Source organism: Erinaceus europaeus, chromosome 12, assembly GCF_950295315.1.
Source record: "Erinaceus europaeus chromosome 12, mEriEur2.1, whole genome shotgun sequence".
Lineage (NCBI taxonomy): Eukaryota > Metazoa > Chordata > Mammalia > Eulipotyphla > Erinaceidae > Erinaceus > Erinaceus europaeus.
The window spans coordinates 40,689,908-40,711,486 of record NC_080173.1 but is presented as its reverse complement, the minus strand read 5'-3'; the positions used below and the strand labels follow the sequence as shown (position 1 = coordinate 40,711,486).

The 21,579-nt window shown below is 45.5% G+C and overlaps 1 protein-coding gene across 3 annotated transcripts in view; it reads right to left on the bottom strand.

Moving 5' to 3' along the window:
• The window catches only part of PEMT (phosphatidylethanolamine N-methyltransferase), a 53,419-nt gene that overhangs the window by 6,608 nt on the left and 25,232 nt on the right, over positions 1-21,579 (bottom strand). For all 3 annotated transcript variants that reach the window (XM_007526204.3, XM_060203243.1, XM_060203242.1), the window contains one exon: positions 627-742. In XM_007526204.3, coding sequence (XP_007526266.2) covers positions 627-742 — 116 coding nt within the window. The remainder of the gene's footprint in view (positions 1-626; positions 743-21,579) is intronic.

Genomic DNA, 21,579 nt, shown 5'->3' with positions numbered 1-21,579 from the left:
TGGGCTGGCCCTGGCAGTGGTCCTACTGGCTATGGGTGGGAGACTCTCCAGTTCTTGGCCCTTCCAAGGAGGTCAAGGACCACTTCACCTGCCTCCTAGCCCTGGAGTCTGTCCATGCCAGGGGCTCTTGGAGGAGTGGGCTCCCAGTTCTGGGCTCAGAAGGGGAGTTTGCAGACCCTGCCCTGTTGAAGGCAGGTGGGACCTCTCCAAGTTAGGGGGCTGGCCATGAGCATGGTGGTGCTGACACAGTGAATACTCAGTTCTCTGGAGCCAAGCTGCTGCCTCACCACCTCACCGCCTACCCAAGCAGGCTCTCAGAGCTGTTAGGCTTAGAGACCACACCTGTGGACATGAGGACCCCAGACAGGTCAAGTGTGAGCCACTACCTTTTCCCAAGGTGTACAGCGGGAGGAGAATAACCTCAAGGCAGGTGGCCTCAGACATGAGGACCAAGAAATGGGGAAACAGGAAGATATGGTGGTGGTGTGGGGGGATATGGTGGGGATAGAGATAATGCCTCTCAGGCCTAGTCCACACCCACAGGAAGGCTTGTGTTAAGGCCTGGGGATTGGGGGAATAAACAAAACCTTTGCTTCTGTGGGTGGGGCTTATGGAGAAGGGCTTACCAGTGTGAGCGCAGGAAATTCAGCAACAGGATGGCACCCCCTAGGGTGTAGCAGGCCAGGTGAGGGGAGCCAAAGGCTTTGCTCAGTTTGTGGGTTTTCTGTTCCCATCTGGCCACCTGAGGTGGGGGACAGAGAAGGAAGCATCAGCAGTCTGCTGGGAGAATGCAGGCAAAGGGGGAAGCTGGAGGCTCAGTCCAGCTATCTCTAAACACCCCCAACATATTAAGAAGCAGAAAGAGAGGCCCAGGAAGGGGGCTGGACAGTGGCACACCAGGTTAAGTGCACAAAGTATGAAGCACAGGGACCCATGCAAGGATCCTGGTTCCAGCCCCCAGCTCCCCACCTGCGCTGAAGCAGGTCTGTAGGTGTCTTTCTCCCTCTCCCCTCTCAATTTCTCTCTGTCCTATTCAACAAAATTTAAAAAATTTCTGCCAGGAACAGTGGATTTGTAGTGCTGGCACCAAGCCCCAGAGATAACCCTGGAGGCAGAAAAATAAAAGAGGCCCAGGAGTAGCACAGTGGATAAAGCATTGAGCTCTTAAGCATAAATTCATGGCTCTATCCCATGCATCAGTTGTGCCAGAGTCATGCTCTGTTTCTCTCACCCTCCCTCCCTGTCTCATAAACTAATATTTTAAAATAAAAATAAAATGAAGGGGGTCGGGTAGTAGTGCAGCAGTGCACATGGTGCGAAGCGCAAGGACTGGTGTAAGCATCCTGGTTCAAGTCCATGGCTCCCGACCTGTAGGGAAGGCGCTTAACAAGTGGTGAAGCAGGTCTGCAGGTGTCTCTCTGTCTCTCCCCATCTCTGTCTTCCCCTCCTCTCTCCATTTCTCTCTGTTCTATCCAACAATGACATCAATAACAACAATAATAACCACAACAATGATTTGAAAAAGGGGGGCAACAAAAGGGGAAAATAGCCTTCAGGAGCAGTGGATTTGTGGTTCAGGCACTGAGCCTCAGCAATAACCTGGAGGCAAAAAAAAATTTTCATAAAAAAAATAAAATGAAGTAAAGAGAGGGCAGCACAGGCGTTGGCCAATTTTCAATACTGAGGGAGTGAATGTTAGTCATGGAGCAGTGTCACACTGCCTGGGAGTATGTCACTCATATCTAGGCATGGTAGGAAGGGACAGCCCTCCCCTTCCCCAAAACCCAGATTTCCAAGCACATCCCAAGGCACTGCAGATTGCAGTGAGCAGAGGCTCTGACAAAGGGCCCTCCTGCCTCTGCTGCTTTGGGTTGCTATAAGGACAGGGCTATAAATAGCCTGGATTCATCCAAGCTAACTGAAGGGACATATGCAGCCCTACATGTCCACAGTTGCATTATTCACAATAGCCAAGGAATGGAAGCATCCTAAATATCCATCAACAGATAGTTAAAGAACAGATAGCTAAAGAAGTTATAGGATATGGGAAGTGGGGAGGGGATTGTGTAATGGTTATGCAAAGAGATCCTCATGCCTGAGGCTCCCAGGTCCTGAGTTCAATCCTCTGTACCACCATAAGCCAGCACTAAGCAGTACTCTGGTAAATAATAATAAAGTTTGGGAGCTACTCTCTGCCCTAATCTAGCTTTATAGTCCTATTCTCAACTCTACATCTTCCCAGTGTTTTTGTCCACCTCCAATGTTAACTTTCAAGCTCAAGTGAAAATTACTAAAGTCATGGGCCCCTGGGAACATACCTAAAATAGACTTCCTAGATTCTTACTACCCTAAAATTCCCTATTCTCACCTGCTCTAGTCTTCCTTCCTTCCTTCCTTCCCCCCTCTCTCTCTCTCTCTCTCTCTCTCTCTCTTTGCCGAGCTAGCCTGAGGGTGCTTCTTCCCAGGCACATGCTGTCTGGGTTGGAGAGAACTCAACCGGAGCCAACCTAGGCTGCTGCGTGGGAGAGAGAGACTCTAAGACTCTCTGAACGGGAACAGACAATACCCTATTGTGTTTATTGATCTGCCTTTAAATATCTTCTGAGAAGTGGTAGGGTGGAAAAAGGAAGTACGTAGGATAAGGGGGCAGAGTAGAAAAAGAGCGTGAACCAATGGGGATTAAACCAATGGAGATTAAACCAACGGGGATTAAACCAATGCCCTGCAGGCAGGGCGGGTCTCAAACAAAACAATGATTACGTAAATAAACCACAGCATTAAGCAATGCAGGGGAACCTGGCATGATGACATGGATAAAAACAGAAGCAAAATTAGCCAAAGGAGAAATGATGATCAACATTTCTTTCTTTCTTTCTTTCTTTCTTTCTTTCTTTCTTTCTTTCTTTCTTTCATCTTTATTTATTGGATAGAACCAGCCAGAAATTGAGAGGGAAGGTGGAGATAGAAGGAGACCTGAAGCATTGCTTCACCACTTGCAAAGCTTTCCCCCTGCAGGTGGGGACTGGGGGCTCAAACCCAGGTCCTTTCACATTGTAACACTGTATACCTAACCACTCAGCTGCTCTATTCCTACTTTCTGTTTCCTGCTTATTAAACATTTTGTCCTGCCTCATATCGTACTGTCTTTCAGATACCAAGTTGAAGGTACTACTATGATTCCATCCTGAACTCCCTGGGTAGAGAACCTCACCAATGTATCACAGAATCTCACTTCTCCAAAGCCCTACCCCACTACAGAGAGATAGAAACAGGCTGTGGAAAAGAAAGAAAGAAAGAAAGAAAGAAAGAAAGAAAGGAAGGAAGGAAGGAAGGAAGGAAACAGCATGTGGGTATGGATCAACCTGCAAATGCCCATGTCCAGCAGTGAAACAATTACAAAAGCCAGAACTTCCACCTTCTGCATCCCAAAAAGAATCTGCTCAGATTCTCAGAGGGAGAGAAATGTTAAGGGAAGATGATTAGAGGGCTCTGAAACCCAGTTCCATCAGGACCCAGAGAAAGAAGAGGAAACAAGGAAAGAGATTCAGAAGTAATAGGTGTACATGTGATATAGAATGTAAGAGAAGGCAGGACCATAGGAAAAAGGGGGGAGCAAAAAGATACAGACAGACAGTTATAGAAATAATATTCAACCCATATTTGCAACCTTGGGAGAACCACTACAGTTTTCAGTGGAGGGAATAGGGACACAGAACTCTGGTGGTAGGAATGGTATGGAATTGTTCCCCTGTTATCTTGTAATTTTTTTAAGAGTTAAAAAAACTTTTTTGAGCCCCCACACCTATGGACATCTAATCTTTGACAAAGGGGCTCAGACTATTAAATGGGGAAAGCAGAGTCTTTTCAACAAATGGTGTTGGAAAAAATGGGTTGAAACATGCAGAAGAATGAAACTGAACCACTGTATTTCACCACATACAAAAGTAAATTCCAAGTGGATCAAGGACTTGGATGTTAGACCACAAACTATCAGATACTTAGAAGAAAATATTGGCAGAACTCTTTTCTGCATCAATTGTAAAGACATCTTCAATGAAACTAATCCAATTACAAAGAAGACTAAGGCAAGTATAAACCTATGGGACTACATCAAATTAAAAAGCTTCTTCACAGCAAAAGAAACCACTACTCAAACCAAGAGACCCCTCACAGAATGGGAGAAGATCTTTACATGCCATACATCAGACAAGAGTTTAATAACCAACATATATAAAGAGCTTTCCAAACTCAACAACAAGACAACAAATAACCCCATCCAAAAGTGGGGGGAGGACATGGACAGAATATTCACCACAGAAGACATCCAAAAGGCTGAGAAACACATGAAAAATGCTCCAAATCTCTGATTGTCAGAGAAATGCAAATAAAGACAACAATAAGATACCACTTCACTCCTGTGAGAATGTCATACATCAGAAAAGGTAGCAGCAGCAAATGCTGGAGAGGGTGTGGGGTCAAAGGAACCCTCCTGCACTGTTGGTGGGAATGTCAATTGGTCCAACCTCTGTGGAGAACAGTCTGGAGAATTCTCAGAAGGCTAGAAATGGACCTACCCTATAATCCTGCAATTCCTCTCCTGGGGACATATCCTAAGGAACACAACATATCCATCCAAAAAGATCTGTGTACACATATGTTCTTGGCAGCGCAGTTTGTAATGGCCATTTAGAAAGAGGGAGATGTCAGGAAATTGTGAGGATGTGGTTGAGCTTGGCAGGGCTTGAACCTGAGGGGTCCATCCAATCCTGTTAGTCTCTCTCTCTCTCTACCAAGAGGTTGAGCAAGGAGGGACAGTAGTACCCCAAAGGTGTGCCTCCTCCTATCAGACTCCCTGCCTTACAAAGCACCCCACATTCCTGATACTATGGCCATTAGATAAAAAGAAAAGGGGAGATGTTGGGCATTAAACCAGCTTCCCCTGCTCCATGCTGCATTGCTGATAGTGGTCTATTTACATAATCATTGTTTTGCCTGAGACATGCCCTGCCTGCAGGGTATTGGTTAATCCCATTGCTTAGAACCTTCGCAGCTGCTGCGATGGAAGCTTTCCACCTTCGTGCTCTTTTCTCCATCCCCTCTCCTAGCCATTTCCTTTTCCCACTTGTCACTTCCAGTTTCTAAAATTGTCACTTCCAGTTTCTAAGATATAAAAAGCATTGTCTCTGATCAATAAAGGCATTGCATTGCGTTCCCGCTCCGCCACGAGTTCCTCATCTCTCTCTCCGGTGAAGCTAGCCCGGACTACTGATTCACTCAGCTACTGTCCATCTGAGCTGCTGCCTTGGGTTTATTTAAGGTGTGGGCATCAGTATGCAAGTGTTTGTGTGGCTCTATATCTGCACTACTCTTGAGTGTCCATAGGTTCTCCGATAGACTTCAAGACCTGTCACATTTTTTCCCCACAGCAGTTGCTCCATGTCTCAGCCTTACCAGCAGCATATGATGGCTCCCATGTTTCTCAAGTTCCGTCTATCATTTTGATCATTCTTTCCTCCTTTAAAATATATAGCTAAGGGATTAGGGTGGTAACACAGTGGGTTAAGCACTCATATTTTACTGCACAAGGACTCAAGTTCAAGTCCCTGATCCCTACATGCAGAGGGAAAGCTTCCCAAGTGGTAAAGCCACGCGACAGGTGTATCTCTGTACATCTTTCCCTCTCTGCCTCTATCTCCCCTCCTAATTTGTCTCTGTCTCTAGCCAATAATCAATAAAAATAAATAAATAAACCTTTTTAAAAAACCCTATAGCTAAGTGGCTATGGAGGTGGCACAATGGCTAGAGCACTGAACTCGCAAACACTAAGGTCCTGATTTCCATCCCTGCCATCACATGTGATGCCAGAGTGGTGCTCTAGTGTTGTTCTTCTGACTCTCTTTTCTCTCATCAACAAATAAATTTCTTTTGATTTCTATTTTACTTTTTAAATATTTTTATTTATTTATTATTAATGAGGAAGATAGGAGGAGAAAGAGAAAGAACCAGATGGTACTCTTGTACATGTGCTGCTGGGGAATTGGACTCAGGACCTCATACTTGAGAGTCCAATGTTTTATCCATGGCACCACCTCCCAAATCACTATTTTGTTTAATTAATTAATGTATTTATTTTTATCAGACAGCATTGCTCAGCTCTGGCTTATGGTACTGCCTGGGACTGAACCTGGGATCTCAGAGCCTCAGGATTCAAAGTCTTTTTTGCAAAACCATTATGTGTTCTCCTTGCCCTGTAACCCCTTAAACCCTATGTCTTTTTTTTTTTTTTTAATCAGAGCACTACACTTTGGCCTCTGTGCAGGGCGCTGATGCCCAGTGTTTGAAACTGGCTTGTGAGCCAATGGTAATAGTGATCTTTTAGTTTGCTGAGCCCTCTAGGCAATTTCTCTGTTCTAGATACTTGATCTATCTCTACCCACTGAATGATTACAACTAGTTTCTCCATCCAAGAGTTATTTTTTTACATGGCAGTGCCCTGACTAACACAAGTGTTTTATGCAGCTTGGTTGTTTCCTTTCAACTTAGCACAACCAGTCTCCCTGCTGCCTCTCATACACAGCTTACTACTGGGAGGCTAGCACCTCACCAAGTACAACCAAGGGAGAATCTCAGTTATGGTGAGACTGGAGAGACCTCAGATTGAAGTCTCCAACTGTGGCCAATTCATGCTGGGAACTAGGACTGATGAGGGTGGTAAAGGGGCCTGCATCGAGGTCCTCCTGGAACATAGGCACCTTCAAAGCCTAGGACAGCCTAGGATGTATGAGCTGGAGGTCAGACAGAAGGCCCATGGTCAAGGCCTTGAACAAGGTGTTCAGACAGTGAGAGACTCCAGGGAGGAGGAGGAACCAAACAGATGCCAACATAGTGAGAGCAAACCCATAGAAATTACTGCAGACCAGGAATCTCCAGACCCAAGCACCTTTACTTGAGTCAATTTAAAATGACACCTGGGAAGACAGCGTGGGGGTTACACAATTACACGATAGACTTTCATGCCAGAGGCCTAAATTCAATCCTGGGCATGAGCATGATAGATAAGTCAGAGCTGAGCACTGCTCTAGGACGCATGAGGTCAGGTCTCTGCCCATGTGAGGAAGCCTGGTATTCTGACACACCTTTTTCCCACGTGACTTTCAGGTACATCCTGAGGACAGGAAGATGGTTTGCCAGGTAGACCGGGTGGCTTGCCGACACACCACACAGGAGCACCATGGACAGTATTCCAGGGATGGGGGAGATGTGCTCGGGCAGCCCTCAAAGTATACAACTTGGGCTGGGCAGTGGCATACTAGTTGAATGCACATGTTACCATGTACAAGAACCTGGGTTCAAGCCCCTGGTCCCTACCTGCAGGGGAACTATTCACGGAGCAGTGTTACAGGTGTCTTTCCTCTCCACCACCTCTCTCCCCCCTTCCTTTTCAATTTCTCTGTTTCTATCTAATAATACAGAGTATAAATAACTTTAGGAAAAGACCTTGTCAGTTTCCTGCAGGACCCCCACTGCCACTATGCCCCTGGGGAAACACCTTTCCTGGCACTAGAATTATCACAGAGATAGAGGCTCATGGGGAGGGGAAAGCAAAAGGAACCCAAGACCTGCCACCCCTGCCCAAGGACACCCAACACCCACACTGGCTCAGGCTGCTGTTTCCAGAATATCAGTAATTAAGCAGCCCACAGTCTGGCTGGACCCAAGGATTACTTTCCTCTCAACTGGCAGCCATGCTCTCCACCGGCTGCCCAGATTGCACCCTGTTACAGAAGTGGAAGTAAGTAAGGAAGGTTGCCCTCCCAAGGCAAATACCTGTGGCAGGTGGACAGTGATCGGATGCCCTGGGATTTCCTCCTCTGGATTTCCAGAACCCTAGGTAGAGATAGGCTTGCCCAGCCCACCCAAACTCAGGATCAAATACTTTGTCCTTGGCCCAGCAGGTGGTGTAGGGGAAAGAAAGAAAGAAAAGAAAAAGAAAAGATTCTAATGGAAACAGAAAAGATATGTGTTTAATGTTATGCAAAGACTTTTCTGCCTGAGGCAGCAAAGGTCCCAGATTCAGTCCCTGATACCACCATAAGTCAGAGCTAAGCAGTAGTATGGTATAAATAAATAAATAAATCTTAAATAATAATGAAAGCCCTGCCCCTGGGGCTACATGGGTAAGTGAATTTCAGATAAATAAGTTATTCTGATGAGTTTCCCTAAGGTCACATTTGCTGTTTAACTGGAATGTAAATGGTGCCTGCAGCCCCCAACACCCCTAACTAGGAGTCCCCAGCCCAGCTCTGTAAGGGGCCCTTCCTGCCAAAAAAATGCAGGTCCACTCACCATTTTGCAATGGACAGTAATCCTGGGGTACTATGCACCTTGCCTGCCCACTGCCCCCCACCCCTAGCTGTGGACATGTAAGTAGATCATGTGATAGTAAAAGGGAAAGACATCCCCCTTCCCCATGAAGGTGGATGATGACAATAGGCACTTCAGTCTATCAGGTGGCAGAACAACTGACTCTTATCAGGAGTCAGGCCCCCCAAACAGGCACTAGCCTGAGAGGGGAGGGGGAAGTCAGGGATACTGAGAAAGAAGAGATACCAAAGCACAGCTCCACCATCTATGAGCATCCCTGATGCTATATGGCACTTCCATGTGGTACTAGGGACTGAACCCAGGACTCATGCATGATATAACATGTTCTTTATCAACTGAGCCATCTCCTGAGCCCCTACCTTTTATTTATGAATGATTTATATTATATTTATTATATTATATTACTTATATGTTATGTTATATTATGTATTTTAGAAAAGACAGACAGAGTGAGAATAAAAAAGACTAGAGCGGGAGTCCGGTGGTAGCACAGAGGTTAGCAGGTGGGGCAAAGCACAAGGACCAGCGTAAGGATCCTGGTTCAAGTCCCCGGCTCCCCACCTGCAGGGAAGTCGCTTCACAGGCGGTGAAGCAGGTCTGCAGGTGTCTATCTTTCTCTCCCCCTCTCTGTCTTCCCCTCCTCTCTCCATTTCTCTCTGTCCTATCCAACAACAAAGAGATCAATAACAACAATAATAACTACAACAATAAAACAACAAGGCAACAAAAAGGGAAAATGAATAAATATTTAAAAAAAAAAAAAAAGACCAGAGCACTGAAACTTCCTCCAGTGCAGTGAGGGCCAGGTTTGAACCTGGTGCAAAAGCAGCACCTTGTCCAAGTGGACTATTTCATTGGCTCAGATTTCCTTTCTTAAAGCATCATTTCTCTAGGGAGTCTGGCGGTAGCGCAGCAGGTTAAGCACACGTGGTGCAAAGCACAAGGGCCAGCTTAAGGATCCCGGTTCAAGCCCCGGCTCCCCACCTGCAGGGAAGTCGCTTCACAAGTGGTGAAGCAGGTCTACAGGTGTCTATCTTTCTCTCCCCCTTCTCTGTCTTCCCCTCTCTCTTCATTTCTCTCTGTCCTATCCAACAACAATAACATCAATAACAACTATAATAACAATAACAATAATAAAAAAGCCTAGGGCAACAAAAGGCTAAATAAATAAATAAATAAATAAATAAATAAAAACAGTAGGAGCCTCCAAGGGAATTACATGTAGAGAAACAATGCCCATGTTGTAGGGAGGCAGAAACCCAGTGTGAAGAATAGGTGAAGCTCCCTAGATTGAGAAAGGAAATTAACATTCAAATATGAAAGTGCAATGAGTACCTCAAAACAAAACAAACAACAACAAAAGCACCCCAAAGACATTATAATTAAAGTCTTAAAAACTAAAGATGGTATGGCTTCTGTTGAAAAGTCCAGCCTAGGGAGTCCAGTGGTAACTCAGCGGGTTAAGCGCAGGTGGCACAAAGTGCAAAGATTGGCATAAGGATACCGGTTCAAGCCCCTGGCTCCTCACCTGCAGGGGAGTTGTTTCACAGGCAGTGAAGCGGGTCTGCAGGTGTCTATCTTGCTCTCTCCCTGTCTCCCCCTCCTCTCTCCATTTCTCTCTGTCCTCTCCAACAATGATGACATCAATAACAATAACTATAACAATACAACAAGGGAAACAAAAGGGAATAAATAAATAAGTTAAATATTTTTTAAAAAGTCCAATCCACAGTAGGTGTGTTAGGCTCTCAAGCATGAGATTGTGAATTCAATCCCCAGCATCACATGCTCTGGATCTCTCTGAAATAAAATGGAACAAGGGGTAGATAGCATAATGGTTATGCAAACAGACAGTTGTGTCTGAGGCTCTGAGATCCCAGATTCAATCCCTCATACCAACATAAACCAGAAATGAGTAGTACTCTGGGAAAAATAAAAATAAATAAGGGAAGAAAGGTGGGGCAGGAGATAGCATAATGGTTATGCAAAATGACTCTCTTGCCTGAGGTCTCAAAGTCCCAAATTCATTCTCCCACACCACCATAAACAAGAACTGAGCATCCCTGGGGGGAAAAATAATAATAAAGGGGCCAACTGATGACACACCTATTAGAACACACATGCTGCAATCCTCAAGGACCCAGATTCAAGCATGTGGTCCCTTACCTGCATAGAAGAAAGTTTCATGAGTGGTGAAGGGTGCTGCAGGTGTCTCTCTCTCTCTCTCTCTCTCTCTCTCTCTCCCTTTCAGCTACCCTTTCCTTCCTGATTTCTCTATGTCTCTGCCCAATAAATAAATAAAATATTTAAATATCAAATATTAGGGTGTTTTTCTATGTAAAAATGTGTCATGACTTTTCTGAAAGCCCAGTAAATAGGATACTACAAGCATATCAAGAACAAACTACATAAGGAAACCCTTATAAAATAACTCATGGACTTGTCCTTTGTAAATGTGTAGTGAGAAAGAGAGAGATTGAAAGAAGATTAGAGTATTACTCTGTACATGTGTTGCTGGGGATAGAACTCAAAACCTCATGCTTGAAATCCATTGCCTTATCCACTGTACCACCTCCCAGACTGCAACAATGGACTTCTTAACAGAAAACATAAAGGATGAAAAAAGGGGAATTTCCAATTGAGAACATCTATCCTGCCAAACTGAATGGATGGAAGGATAAAGAACTTTACAGAGTGGTTTGGAAGGTGAGTATTGGACTCTTAAGCATGAGGTCCTGAGTTCGATCAGCACATGTACCAGATGTTGGTTCTTTCTCTCTCTCCTATCTTCTTCATGAATAAATAAATAAAAATTAAAAAAAAAAAAGAATTTTGCAGCCAGAGACGACCCGAACTGCCCCTGCGGCTACAGACAGACTATGACCCACATAGTCAACGACTACCACCTCTCCAGATTCAAAGGAGGTCTCGAAACTTTACATCAGGCTCAACCTGACGCTGTTGACTGGCTACGGAAGAAGGGCAAACGCTAGAAGAAGAAGAAGGGTGGGGTAGATAGCACAATGGTTATGCAAAGAAACTTTCTTGCCTGAGGCTTCAAGTTCCCTGTGCTACCATGAGCCAGAGCTAAGCAGCGCTCTGGTTAAAAAAAAAAAATCTTACAGATAAGGAAAACTTAAAAGCAAATCATCACCAAGGAGACAAGGATCTCTTCAAGAATGGAAAGTATGGATCGACCAGTCAACACCCATGTTCAGCGGGGAAGCAATTACAGAAGCCAGACCTTCCACCCTCTGCAACCCACAACGACCCTGGATCCATACTCCCAGAGAGATAGAGAATGGGAAGGCTATCAGGGGAGGGGATGGGATATGGAGATAGGGTTATGGGAATTGTGGAACTGTACCCCTCTTATTCCATGGTTTTGTTAATGTCTCCTTTCTTAAATAAAAAATAAATAAATAAATAAATAAACTTCCTTAGCTACAAAAAAAAAGAATGGAAAGTGACGTTATCCAGAAGTAGTAAGACAGACAGATCATATACACAACATGAAAGTGTGGGAGGAAAATGAATCAACAAATTAATATTGATTCATTTATGGCCAAGGGAGATAGTTTAGCCTATTAAGCACAGGGTTTTCATGCTTTTCTTTTTTTTTGGCCTCCAGGGTTATTGCTGGGGCTTAGTGCCACTGCTCCTGGAGGCTATTTTTCCCATTTTGTAGCCCTTGCTGTTGCCCTTGTTGTGGTTGCTATTGTTGCTGTTGTTGTTGGACAGGACAGAGAGAAATCGAGAAAGGAGGGGAAGACTTCTGAAAGAAGAAATCGAGAAAGGAGGAGAGAAAGACAGACACCTGCAGACCTGCTTCACCGCTTGCAAAGCGACGCCCTGCAGGTGGGGAGCTGGGGATTCGAACTGGGATCCCCACGCCAGTGCTTGCACTTTGCATTATGTGTGCCTAACCCACTATGCTACTGCCCAGCCCCTGGTTTTCATGCTTTAAAGACCTAGAGGTCCCACGTTCAACACCACAAGTCAGAACTGAGCAGTGCTCTGGTCTCTCTTCATTAAATCTTTTTACTTATATTTATTCATTACTGGATTGAGACAGAGAGATAGTGAAATGGGGGAGATAGAGAGATATAGAGACAGAGAGAGACACCTGCAGACCTGTTTCACCACTTGGGAAGCTTTCCCCCTATAGGTGGGGACCAGGGGCTAGAACCTGGGTCCTTGCACACTATAATGTTTGCACCACCACCTGGCCGCTTGTCTCTCTCTTTTGTGTCTCATAAAAATAACTCTTTTTTTATATTTTTTATAAAAATAACTCTTGAAACAAGTTCAGTCCTTCAAACCACTATAAACCAGAGTGGAGCAGTGCTCTTGTTAAATATATATCCATAAAAACCTTAGGCTAGAGCACTGGGATTTGCAAGCTCATACTAGGTCGAGTTCAATCTTTAGCACTGCATGTGCCAGAGCAATGCTTTGATTCTCTCTAGCAAATAAACAGAAGTTTGTGTTTTGGTTCTTTTCCAAAAAAGGACAAATCTCAGTTGATTTCTCACAAGGACAAAAATTGATTAAACTTTTGGCTAAGGTCATAAAAACTCTAGTAAATAGAATCAGAAATGAAAATTACAACAGGCAACATAATATAAAAGATTATAAGAGGCTACTATAAACACTATTGCCCAAAAGGCTGACAACCCAGAAGAAATCTTACCAAAACTTTAGCATATTTTTCTTCAAATACTTTTTTTTTTGCCTCCAGGGTTATTGATGGGGCTTGGTACCGGCACTACAAATCCACTGCTCCTGGAGGTCATTTTTCCACTTTTTTTTATTAGATAGGACAGAGAGAAAATGAGAAGGGAGGGGGAGATAGAGAAGGAGAGAGAAAGAGAGACACCTGCAGACCTGCTTCACCACTTTTGAAGCAATCCCTCTGCAGGTGGGGAACCGAGGACTCAAACTGGGATCTTCCAGTGGATACTTGCTTTGTTGATATGTGTGCTTAACCCGGTGCACCACCACCCAGCCCCGTCAGATACATTTTGTAAGATCATTATTTTGCTGATACCAAAACCAGACAAGAACATGACAACAAAGCAAATTGTACAGTGGATTTGTAGTGCCAGTCGGCGAAATAGCTCATTTTGATAGTGAGCCTCTTTGCAATGTGCCTGACCCAGATTCAAACCTGGACCCCACCACACTGGGGGAAGGTTCAGTGCCATGGTATCATCTCTAGCTACCTCTAGCTCTATCTGAAAAAGCAAGCCCAGAGCCGGGCGGTAGTCTAGCGAGTTAAGCACATGTGGCGCAAAGCTCAAGGACCAGCGTTAAGTATCTTGGTTCGATTCCCTGGCTTCCCACTTGCAAGGGAGGTCACTTCACAAGCACTGAAGCAGGTCTGCAGGTGTCTTTCTCTCCCCCTTCCTGTCTTCCTCATCTCTCTTGATTTCTCTGTCCTATCCAACAACAATAGCAATAACAATAACAAGGGCAACAAAATGGGAAAAACGGCCTCCAGGAGTTGTGGATTCATAATGCAGGCACTGAGCCCCAACAATAACCCTGGAGGCAAAAAAAAGCAAAAGTTGCATGCCAGGTTTTATCCCTAATACTATATACACTACAGCCAAGCAGTGCTCTAGTCTGTCTTTCTCTCAAAAATGAATCTTCATTTCTTTTCCCCCCTGCTCTTTCTTAAAATTATTTTGCTATAGGACTGCTAGCTCTAATTTATGGTGGTGCTGGGATTGAACCTGGGATATTGGAGCCCTAGGCAGGAAAGTCCTTGTGTATATATACATTACACTATCTTCCCTAAATAAATCCTTTTCAAAAACTATAAGCCTTTTCATGCTTGAGGCTCCAAAGTCTCAGGTTCAACCATCAGCACCACCATAAACTCTGGGGGGAAACAAAATACTACAAACTGAATTCCTCCAGATGAACACAATTGCAATATATATATATCAATCAGGATACCAGCAAATTGAATGGCAATCAAATGCATCAAACCTCAGGACTCAGTTGGGTTTTTCCCAGAGATGCAAGAGTGAGTCAAGAGATGGAAAACAACCATTGTAATCTACTAGATCAATAAAACAAAAGCCATATAATTTCAGTCAGTATTAAGAGGAAAAAAATAAAGAGGTGCTGAGAAAGAATTAGACAGGATTCAGCATCCATTAATGATTTAAAAAAAAAAAACTCAATGAAATAGAAGGAATATCTTGGTATAATAAATAATAATCTTTAAAAGAAAGAATGAGGGCAAGGACTGGCATAAGACCCCGGTTCGAGACCCCGGCTCCCCACCTGCAGGGAAGTCGCTTCACAGGCAGTGAAGCAGGACTACAGGTGTCTTTCTCTCTTCCTTTCTGTCTTCTCCTCCTCTCTCCATTTCTCTCTGTCCTATCCAACAATAATGACATCAATAACAACAATAACTACAACAATAAAAAAAAAACATTGGAAAAAAAAAAAGAAAGAATGAGGGAGTCGGGCGGTAGCACAGCCGGTTGAGTGCACGTGGCACAAAGTGCAAGGACCAGAGTAAGGATTCTGGTTCCAGCCCCCCCCCCCCCCCCCCCGATTCACAGGCAGTGAAGCAGGTCTGCAGGTGTCTGTCTTTCTCTCCCCCTCTCTGTCTTCCCCTCCTCTCTACATTTCTCTCTGTCCTGTCCAACATTGACAACATCAACAACAATAATAACTACAACAATAAAACAACAAGGGCAACAAAAGGGAATAAATAAATATTTTTTAAAAAAGAAAGAATGAATGAAAGAGAGAGTGATGCCTACAGTCTCCATCAAGCTAGATGCCTTTCTGATCTGGTGGTCAGGTGGTAGTGCTCCTGGTTGAGCTCACGTTATTTATAATGCACAAGGACCCAAGTTCAAGCCCCCCGTCCCCACCTGCAGGGGTAAAGCTTTCTGATTGGTAAAGCAGTGCTGCAGGTGTGTCCCTGTCTCTCTCTTTTTTTTTTAACCAGGGTACTGATCAACTCTGGCTTATGGTGTGGGGGGCAGGGACTGAACCTGGGACTTTGGTGCCTCAGGCATGAGTCTCTTTGCATAACCATTATGCTGTCTACCCCACCCTCTCTCTTCCTCTGTATCTCCCCCTTCCCTCTCAATTTCTCTTTCCAATAAATAAATAAAGATAGTAATATAAAAATTGCCTCTTCTGATCCTATCACCCATTGGGAAGTGCAGAACCTTAAAATGGTCAAAGACAACTCAGAAAAAGAGCAAAGTTGCAACATAGTCAAACACCAAGCCACACCGTCAATCCGAAACCCAGAGCTAAACAACCATTAGAGGAAAACATATTAGTCAATCTTTATGGCCTGAGTAATGCAGTAATAGTCTCAGATGCAATATGAAAGGCATGATTCATTAAAGGAAAGGAAGGAGGAAAAAGTCAAGCAAGTCCTAAGGGTTCAGTTCAGTTCCTGGTCTGAAGGCCAGAGGTGGATGCTGTGTACAAAGGCAACTTGCCCAAGACACAGCTATGCAGTGTGACTGCAGGGTCCCAGGGGCTGCTCTGCATGAGGTCCACAACAGCTTCTAGAAGTTTCTTTGTCCTTCAAGATGCCCCTTCAAGGGGTTCCAGACAGTCAGGCAATGCCACATCACCAGCATCTTGACCTGTGCCCTCTTGGGATCTGGGGACACCCATATCCAGCCACCCACACCCCCACCCCTAAGCTGTCACATTAGCCTCACACAGATGGGAGCCTTCAGCCAGCTCAGGTTCAAAGACTTTGAACGCCAGGCAGAGTCAGTGCTTCTGGCTCTAAAGCATACTAGGCGCTTCTTGGTCTTTCCTCCTGGGGCTCAGGGGCCTGTTACCTACCCTCTGCTAGTCAGCCTGGAGGTAGGCAAGGATGGGCTCACACACTGTGGCTACAAGGGGCCTGGATAGGGCCAGAAAGCACCTCTAGGTACTGGCTTGAAGCACCCCTGCCCCAGTAGAACCTCTTATGCAGGCAGCATCTGAGGTGCTCTCCTCTGGAATGAGGGTAACACAGGGTAACACATCCAAAATTATAGAAATCCCCCCTCAGCAGCACTGAGATCAGGCCCTCATGGGTCAGAGGTGGCAGCCCTCCCCTTGGAGTAGCTCAGGTGGATGAGAGATTCAGCACTAAACAGTAATACACATTTGGCTGTGTTTCCTATTTCCAGCACCCCAGGCCCGTGTGTGAAGAAAGCATGTCCCAGATATTAGCCCTGTTCTGGAAAGGCCCCTGGGAGCCACCTTGTCCCCTTCCCCTTCTGCAGCCAACACCCTGAGGGGGTGGTGGACCTTGTCACTGCAAGTTCCCATACTTAACCCCACAGGGTCCCTTAATGCCATGGGCAGAAGACACCTTGCACAAGGAGGACACGCCTGGACACCTGCATGCAACCCAATTTGGAGCCACAATCCACCCACTGGCAGTAGCCCACAGGGCCTGTCCCCAAGCTGCCCCAGCCTGAGCCAGCTTCCACAACTGTGGCTTCATCCCATTCTTTGTGTGGCCACTTCTGCCCCTGACATTTGGGTGATGAGTAAGTAAGGATAAGTAAAAGGGACCCCTGGAGGCCTGGCAGGTGGTACAGTAGCTAAAGTGTTGGATTATCAAGCAGGAAGTCCTGAGTATGATCTCCAGCAATGCATGCACCAGGTAATGCTCTCTGCTTCTCTATCTCCTCTTTTTTTTTTTTTTTTAACCCTCTCTTGTGTTAATAAAAATCCTAGTTCTGTGGTGGGAGTTTGGTTTGGACCAGGACTCACCTCCATGAGCCTCAGGAGGAAATGTAGGACATAGACAGGGCCAGGCACTCAGAGACAGGATGCAGGAAGGGTACTGGAGCTCCTGTTACCCACTGACATAGCACGTGGCCTCTCCTGAGAGGGCCACCACATGGCACAGGAGCTCAAGATACACACAATGCATCTCAACACAGCAGTCCTCCCTTAAGCAGGCCAAGACACATGGGCCAATGAAATAGTTCACGTGGACAGTGAGCTGCTTTTATGCAACCCAGGTTTGAGCCTAGCCCCGGCCACACTGAAGGAAGCTTTGGTGCTGTGATCTCTTTCAGGAAAGGAAGGAAGGAAGAAAGGAAGGAAGGGAGGGGGAGAGGAAGAAAGTCTAGTAAAAGATTAATTTAATTTTATAAGGGGAGATGTTTTTGAACATGGTTTTAAGTCAAACTTAGTGAGGTTAGAATTAGCATGGTGGGCAGTGGCTTAAGCGCACATGGTGCAAAGCGCAAGGCCTGGCATAAAGATCCCGGTTCAAGACCCCAGCTCCCCACCTGCAGGGGAGTCACTCCACTGGTTGTGAAGCAGGTCTGCAGGTGTCTATCTTTCTCTCCCCCTCTGTCTTCCCCTCCTCTCTCCATTTCTCTCTGTCCTATCTAACAATGACGACACCAGTAACAACACTATAACTACAACAACAGTAAAAAGACAACAAGGGCAACAAAAAGGAAAATAAATAAATTCAAAAAAAAAAGACTTAGCATGGGACTGGGTGGTGGTGCACCTGGTTGAGCGCACATGTCACAGTGTGCCAGGACCCTGGTTCAAGCCCCTGGTCCCCACCTGCAGGGGGGAAGTTTCACAAGTGGTGAAGCAGGGCTGCAGGTGTCTCTCTCTCTTTATTTATTTATTTATATATTTATTTGTTACTGAATAGAGACAGAGAAATTGAGAGGGGAGGGAGAGCTAGAGAGGGACAGAAAGACAGACACCTGTTTCACCACTCATGAAGCTTTCCCCCTGTGAGTGGGGACCAGGGTCCTGAGCTCAAGTCCTTGCATACTGTAATGTGTACACTTAACCAGGTGTGTCACCACTTGGCCCCCCTGTCTTTCTCCCTCTCTATCTCCCCCTTCCCTCTTGATTTCTATCTGCTCTATTTAATAAAATAATGATAAATAAACTACACATATTTTTAAAAATAGAAGAATTAGCATATAATGGAAATGTACCCTTTGTGAGCTAATTGGTCTACAGCAATAAACAGATTTGATGCAATTCCTATCAAAATGCCAACAGCATTTCTCATAGAAATAATAACACAAAAAAAAAAGTAGTCTGGGACATGGCTCAGTGGATAAAGCCCTGGACTCTCAAGCATGAGGTCCCGAGTTCGATTCCCAGCAGCACATGTACCAGAGTGATGTTTGGTTCTCTCTCTCCTCCTATCTTTCTCATTAATAATAAATAAAATCTTTAAAAAAAAAAAGAAAGAAATAATAACATGAAATTTGATTGGAATGACAAAAGCCCTCAAAATCAAAGGAAAAATGCCTCTCCCCATAAAAAGGGCAGAATATGGAGCCATCATGCAGCCCAGTTTGAAACTATACTACAAAGTAACAGTGCATAAAATAATATGACATTAGAACTAAAAGAGAGAGACAGATGAACAGATTAGTAGAACAGAACTGAGAGCCTGGAATGAAACCTCACCTGAGTGCTCACCAGGGACAGGTGCTTGGTGAGGATGATCCAGTATTCCTACTTATGAGCATTTGACCCAAAGACATGATAAATAAATATACAATACTCCCATGCTTGCTGCAGATTTATTTACAATAGCCAAGAAGCAGAAACAGCCTGAGTACCCACCGACTAGATAAAGGGATGGAGCTATTTCTGGGATAGACACAGCTACCCTGAACACTATCCAGCTACAGGGAAAAACCAGACCATTCACAACGACAGGCCGGGGTTGAAAGCCCAATATGCCAGAGGAAGAAAGACAAACACAGTCTGATTTCACTCCTATGTGGGAGCAAGAAAACAAACAGACAAGCTTAATTAAGCAACCACAGACTTTTGGACTATAAAACCAATTAATGGTTACACAAGGATAGGGAAGGGAGGGAGATTGTGTGGAAACCAGAACAAAGGGGACAGGCCTGTGGATTTCCAGTGATGCAAACTGAACCTCCACTGAGACTACAGTGCAAGAAAAAAATAAAAGGATCCTTTTCAGTGTGAAGCAAATTGGATTTGACAAGCAAGGGAAATATACCCAATGTGGCCACTACAGTCCCACCACTCAGGAGAATAATTCCCACACTTCACAGTCAGGGGCCCAAAAGCAGGTAGGAAACACACATCTAAACCTGTGAGTGGACCAGGGAGATAGCCAGTGTGTGGCAGCACAAGTCTGGCATGCCGAGGCCCTGGTTCAATCCTGGTAGCAGCAGCCAGTGTAGTGAAGTCAGGCATGCAAAAATAAATACATTAATATAAATACCAGAGGTGGTGCAGTAGGCAAAGTGTTGGAACTCTCAAATATGAGACCTCAAGTTCGATCCTTGACGTCGCATGTGGCAGAGTGGTGATCTAGGGACTCTGTCTCACATTAATAAACAAAAACATTAAAAACTAGAGACTGAGTTGAGACTAGAAAGTGACAGAGAAATGACAGGGGAGGAGATACACCCAACCAGCCCCAGAGGCAGAAGGGGAAGGTGAAGGCAGGGAAAGGGCCCTGGAGGGCTTACAGAGGTGGGAGAGAATAGCTCCAAACCTGAGACCCTTAGCCCCTCTTCTGTCCTCAGTGCCACATCCCTCACCCCATAACCCTTACAGTGGGGAGAGGCTGCCTGTAATGAGGCCAGGGACCCAGGAACCAGCTCAGTGGTTGGGGCATTCACCTTGTCGTGCACATGGTCCAGGTCTGGGCCTTGACACCACATGTTCTACACTGAAGGAGACCCTATGCTGTGGTGTCTCTTCCTCTCTCTGTCTCCTTATCTGAATGAAAAAGCAACCTGGGTTGCTGCCCTAGCAAGCGGGACTATTCCAAGGGTCATTTCCTGAACCCACAGATGCATCAGGGGTGCAGAAGACAGAAGCTAGCCTGTGCTTCTCTAAGCCTCCAGTAGTAGCTGTTCCCATGCCATTTCCTAGACAAGGAATGCAAGGTTCAGAGAGAGGATGTAACCTGCCCAAGAGGACACAGCAGTGAGGATAGAATGTGTCTGCAGAATGGTTTTCTGTGAGCTCCTGCCCAGGGAGGAACAGGCTCCAAGGTCAGGCAGAACATGTGCCAGAGTACTATCTGGTTCTTTCTCTCTCTCTCCTCCTATTATTCTCAATAAATAAATAAAATATGAGGTGGGGGCTATAGCACCAAAGCTTCATTCATTGTCGTGAGGGCTGGCCTCAAACCTCAGCTATGCGCATGGCAAAACACATTATCCAACTGAGCTACTTTGTCGTTCCCAAGAGTACATTTTCTACTCTCTGTGACAGGTAACAGCTCCCTCACAGTTAATCCACTCAGGAGAAGGAGGGCAGTGTCCTCATAGAGTGACATGACAAGCAGGACCTTGGCTGGGGACACACAGAGAGAGCTCAGGTGAGCTCCTGGGTGCTCTCACTGTCCTGCCTCTCACAGCTGTCGCCAAAGCAGCTTGAGCTCCTGGAGGCACCTACAGGGCTATCGCTCCTACCGTCAGCTGCTCCCAAGGAGCCAGTCAAGCTGTAGCAGACACAACCCTGCCATCTTGGGTGCTGGGGCTGCTCCACAGCCTGCTGTCCTACCCAATGTGGTCTGGGGGAACCCCTTGGATCTCCAGGGAGCAGTCACTGGATGTGCAGGGTGCCAGAGGAGACCAGGGCCACCCTGTGGGTCATCATGAGGCCCTTCCCTCCAGAGACACTGCCCAGCCGTGGGGAGCATCCTGACAGTGGAGGGCATTGGGGAGGGTTCAGCTCCTCCTTAGCTGCTGGCCCTCAGAGTCAGATTCCCTATAGCCTGTAAGGCAGCATTCCAAACCAGCAGCAGCCCTGGGGGTCCCTCCAAACCACTGACTCAGAATCTGAGGTTAGTTTAGTTTATTTGTTTGTTTTTTGAGAAAGAACAAAACCATCATAGCAGTGCCAGGAATGGAACTCAGATGTGCAAGGCCACCCCCCAGCTCCAAACTGCAGCCAGTTCCCAAGATTGCAAAGCAGGACTAAGGGCTAAAATATTCTCTTTTTAAAAATTTTTTTATTTAGTTTGTTTTTATTATTTTAATGAGAAAGTGTAGATACAGAGGGAGAGAGAGACCAGAACACTGCTCAGTTCTGGCTTATGTTGGGGCTGGGGATTGAACCTGGGACCTCAGAGCCCCAGGCTTGAAAGGCTTTTGCATAACCATTATGCTGTCTCCCCAGCCCTTAATTTTTTTAAATTATCTTTATTTA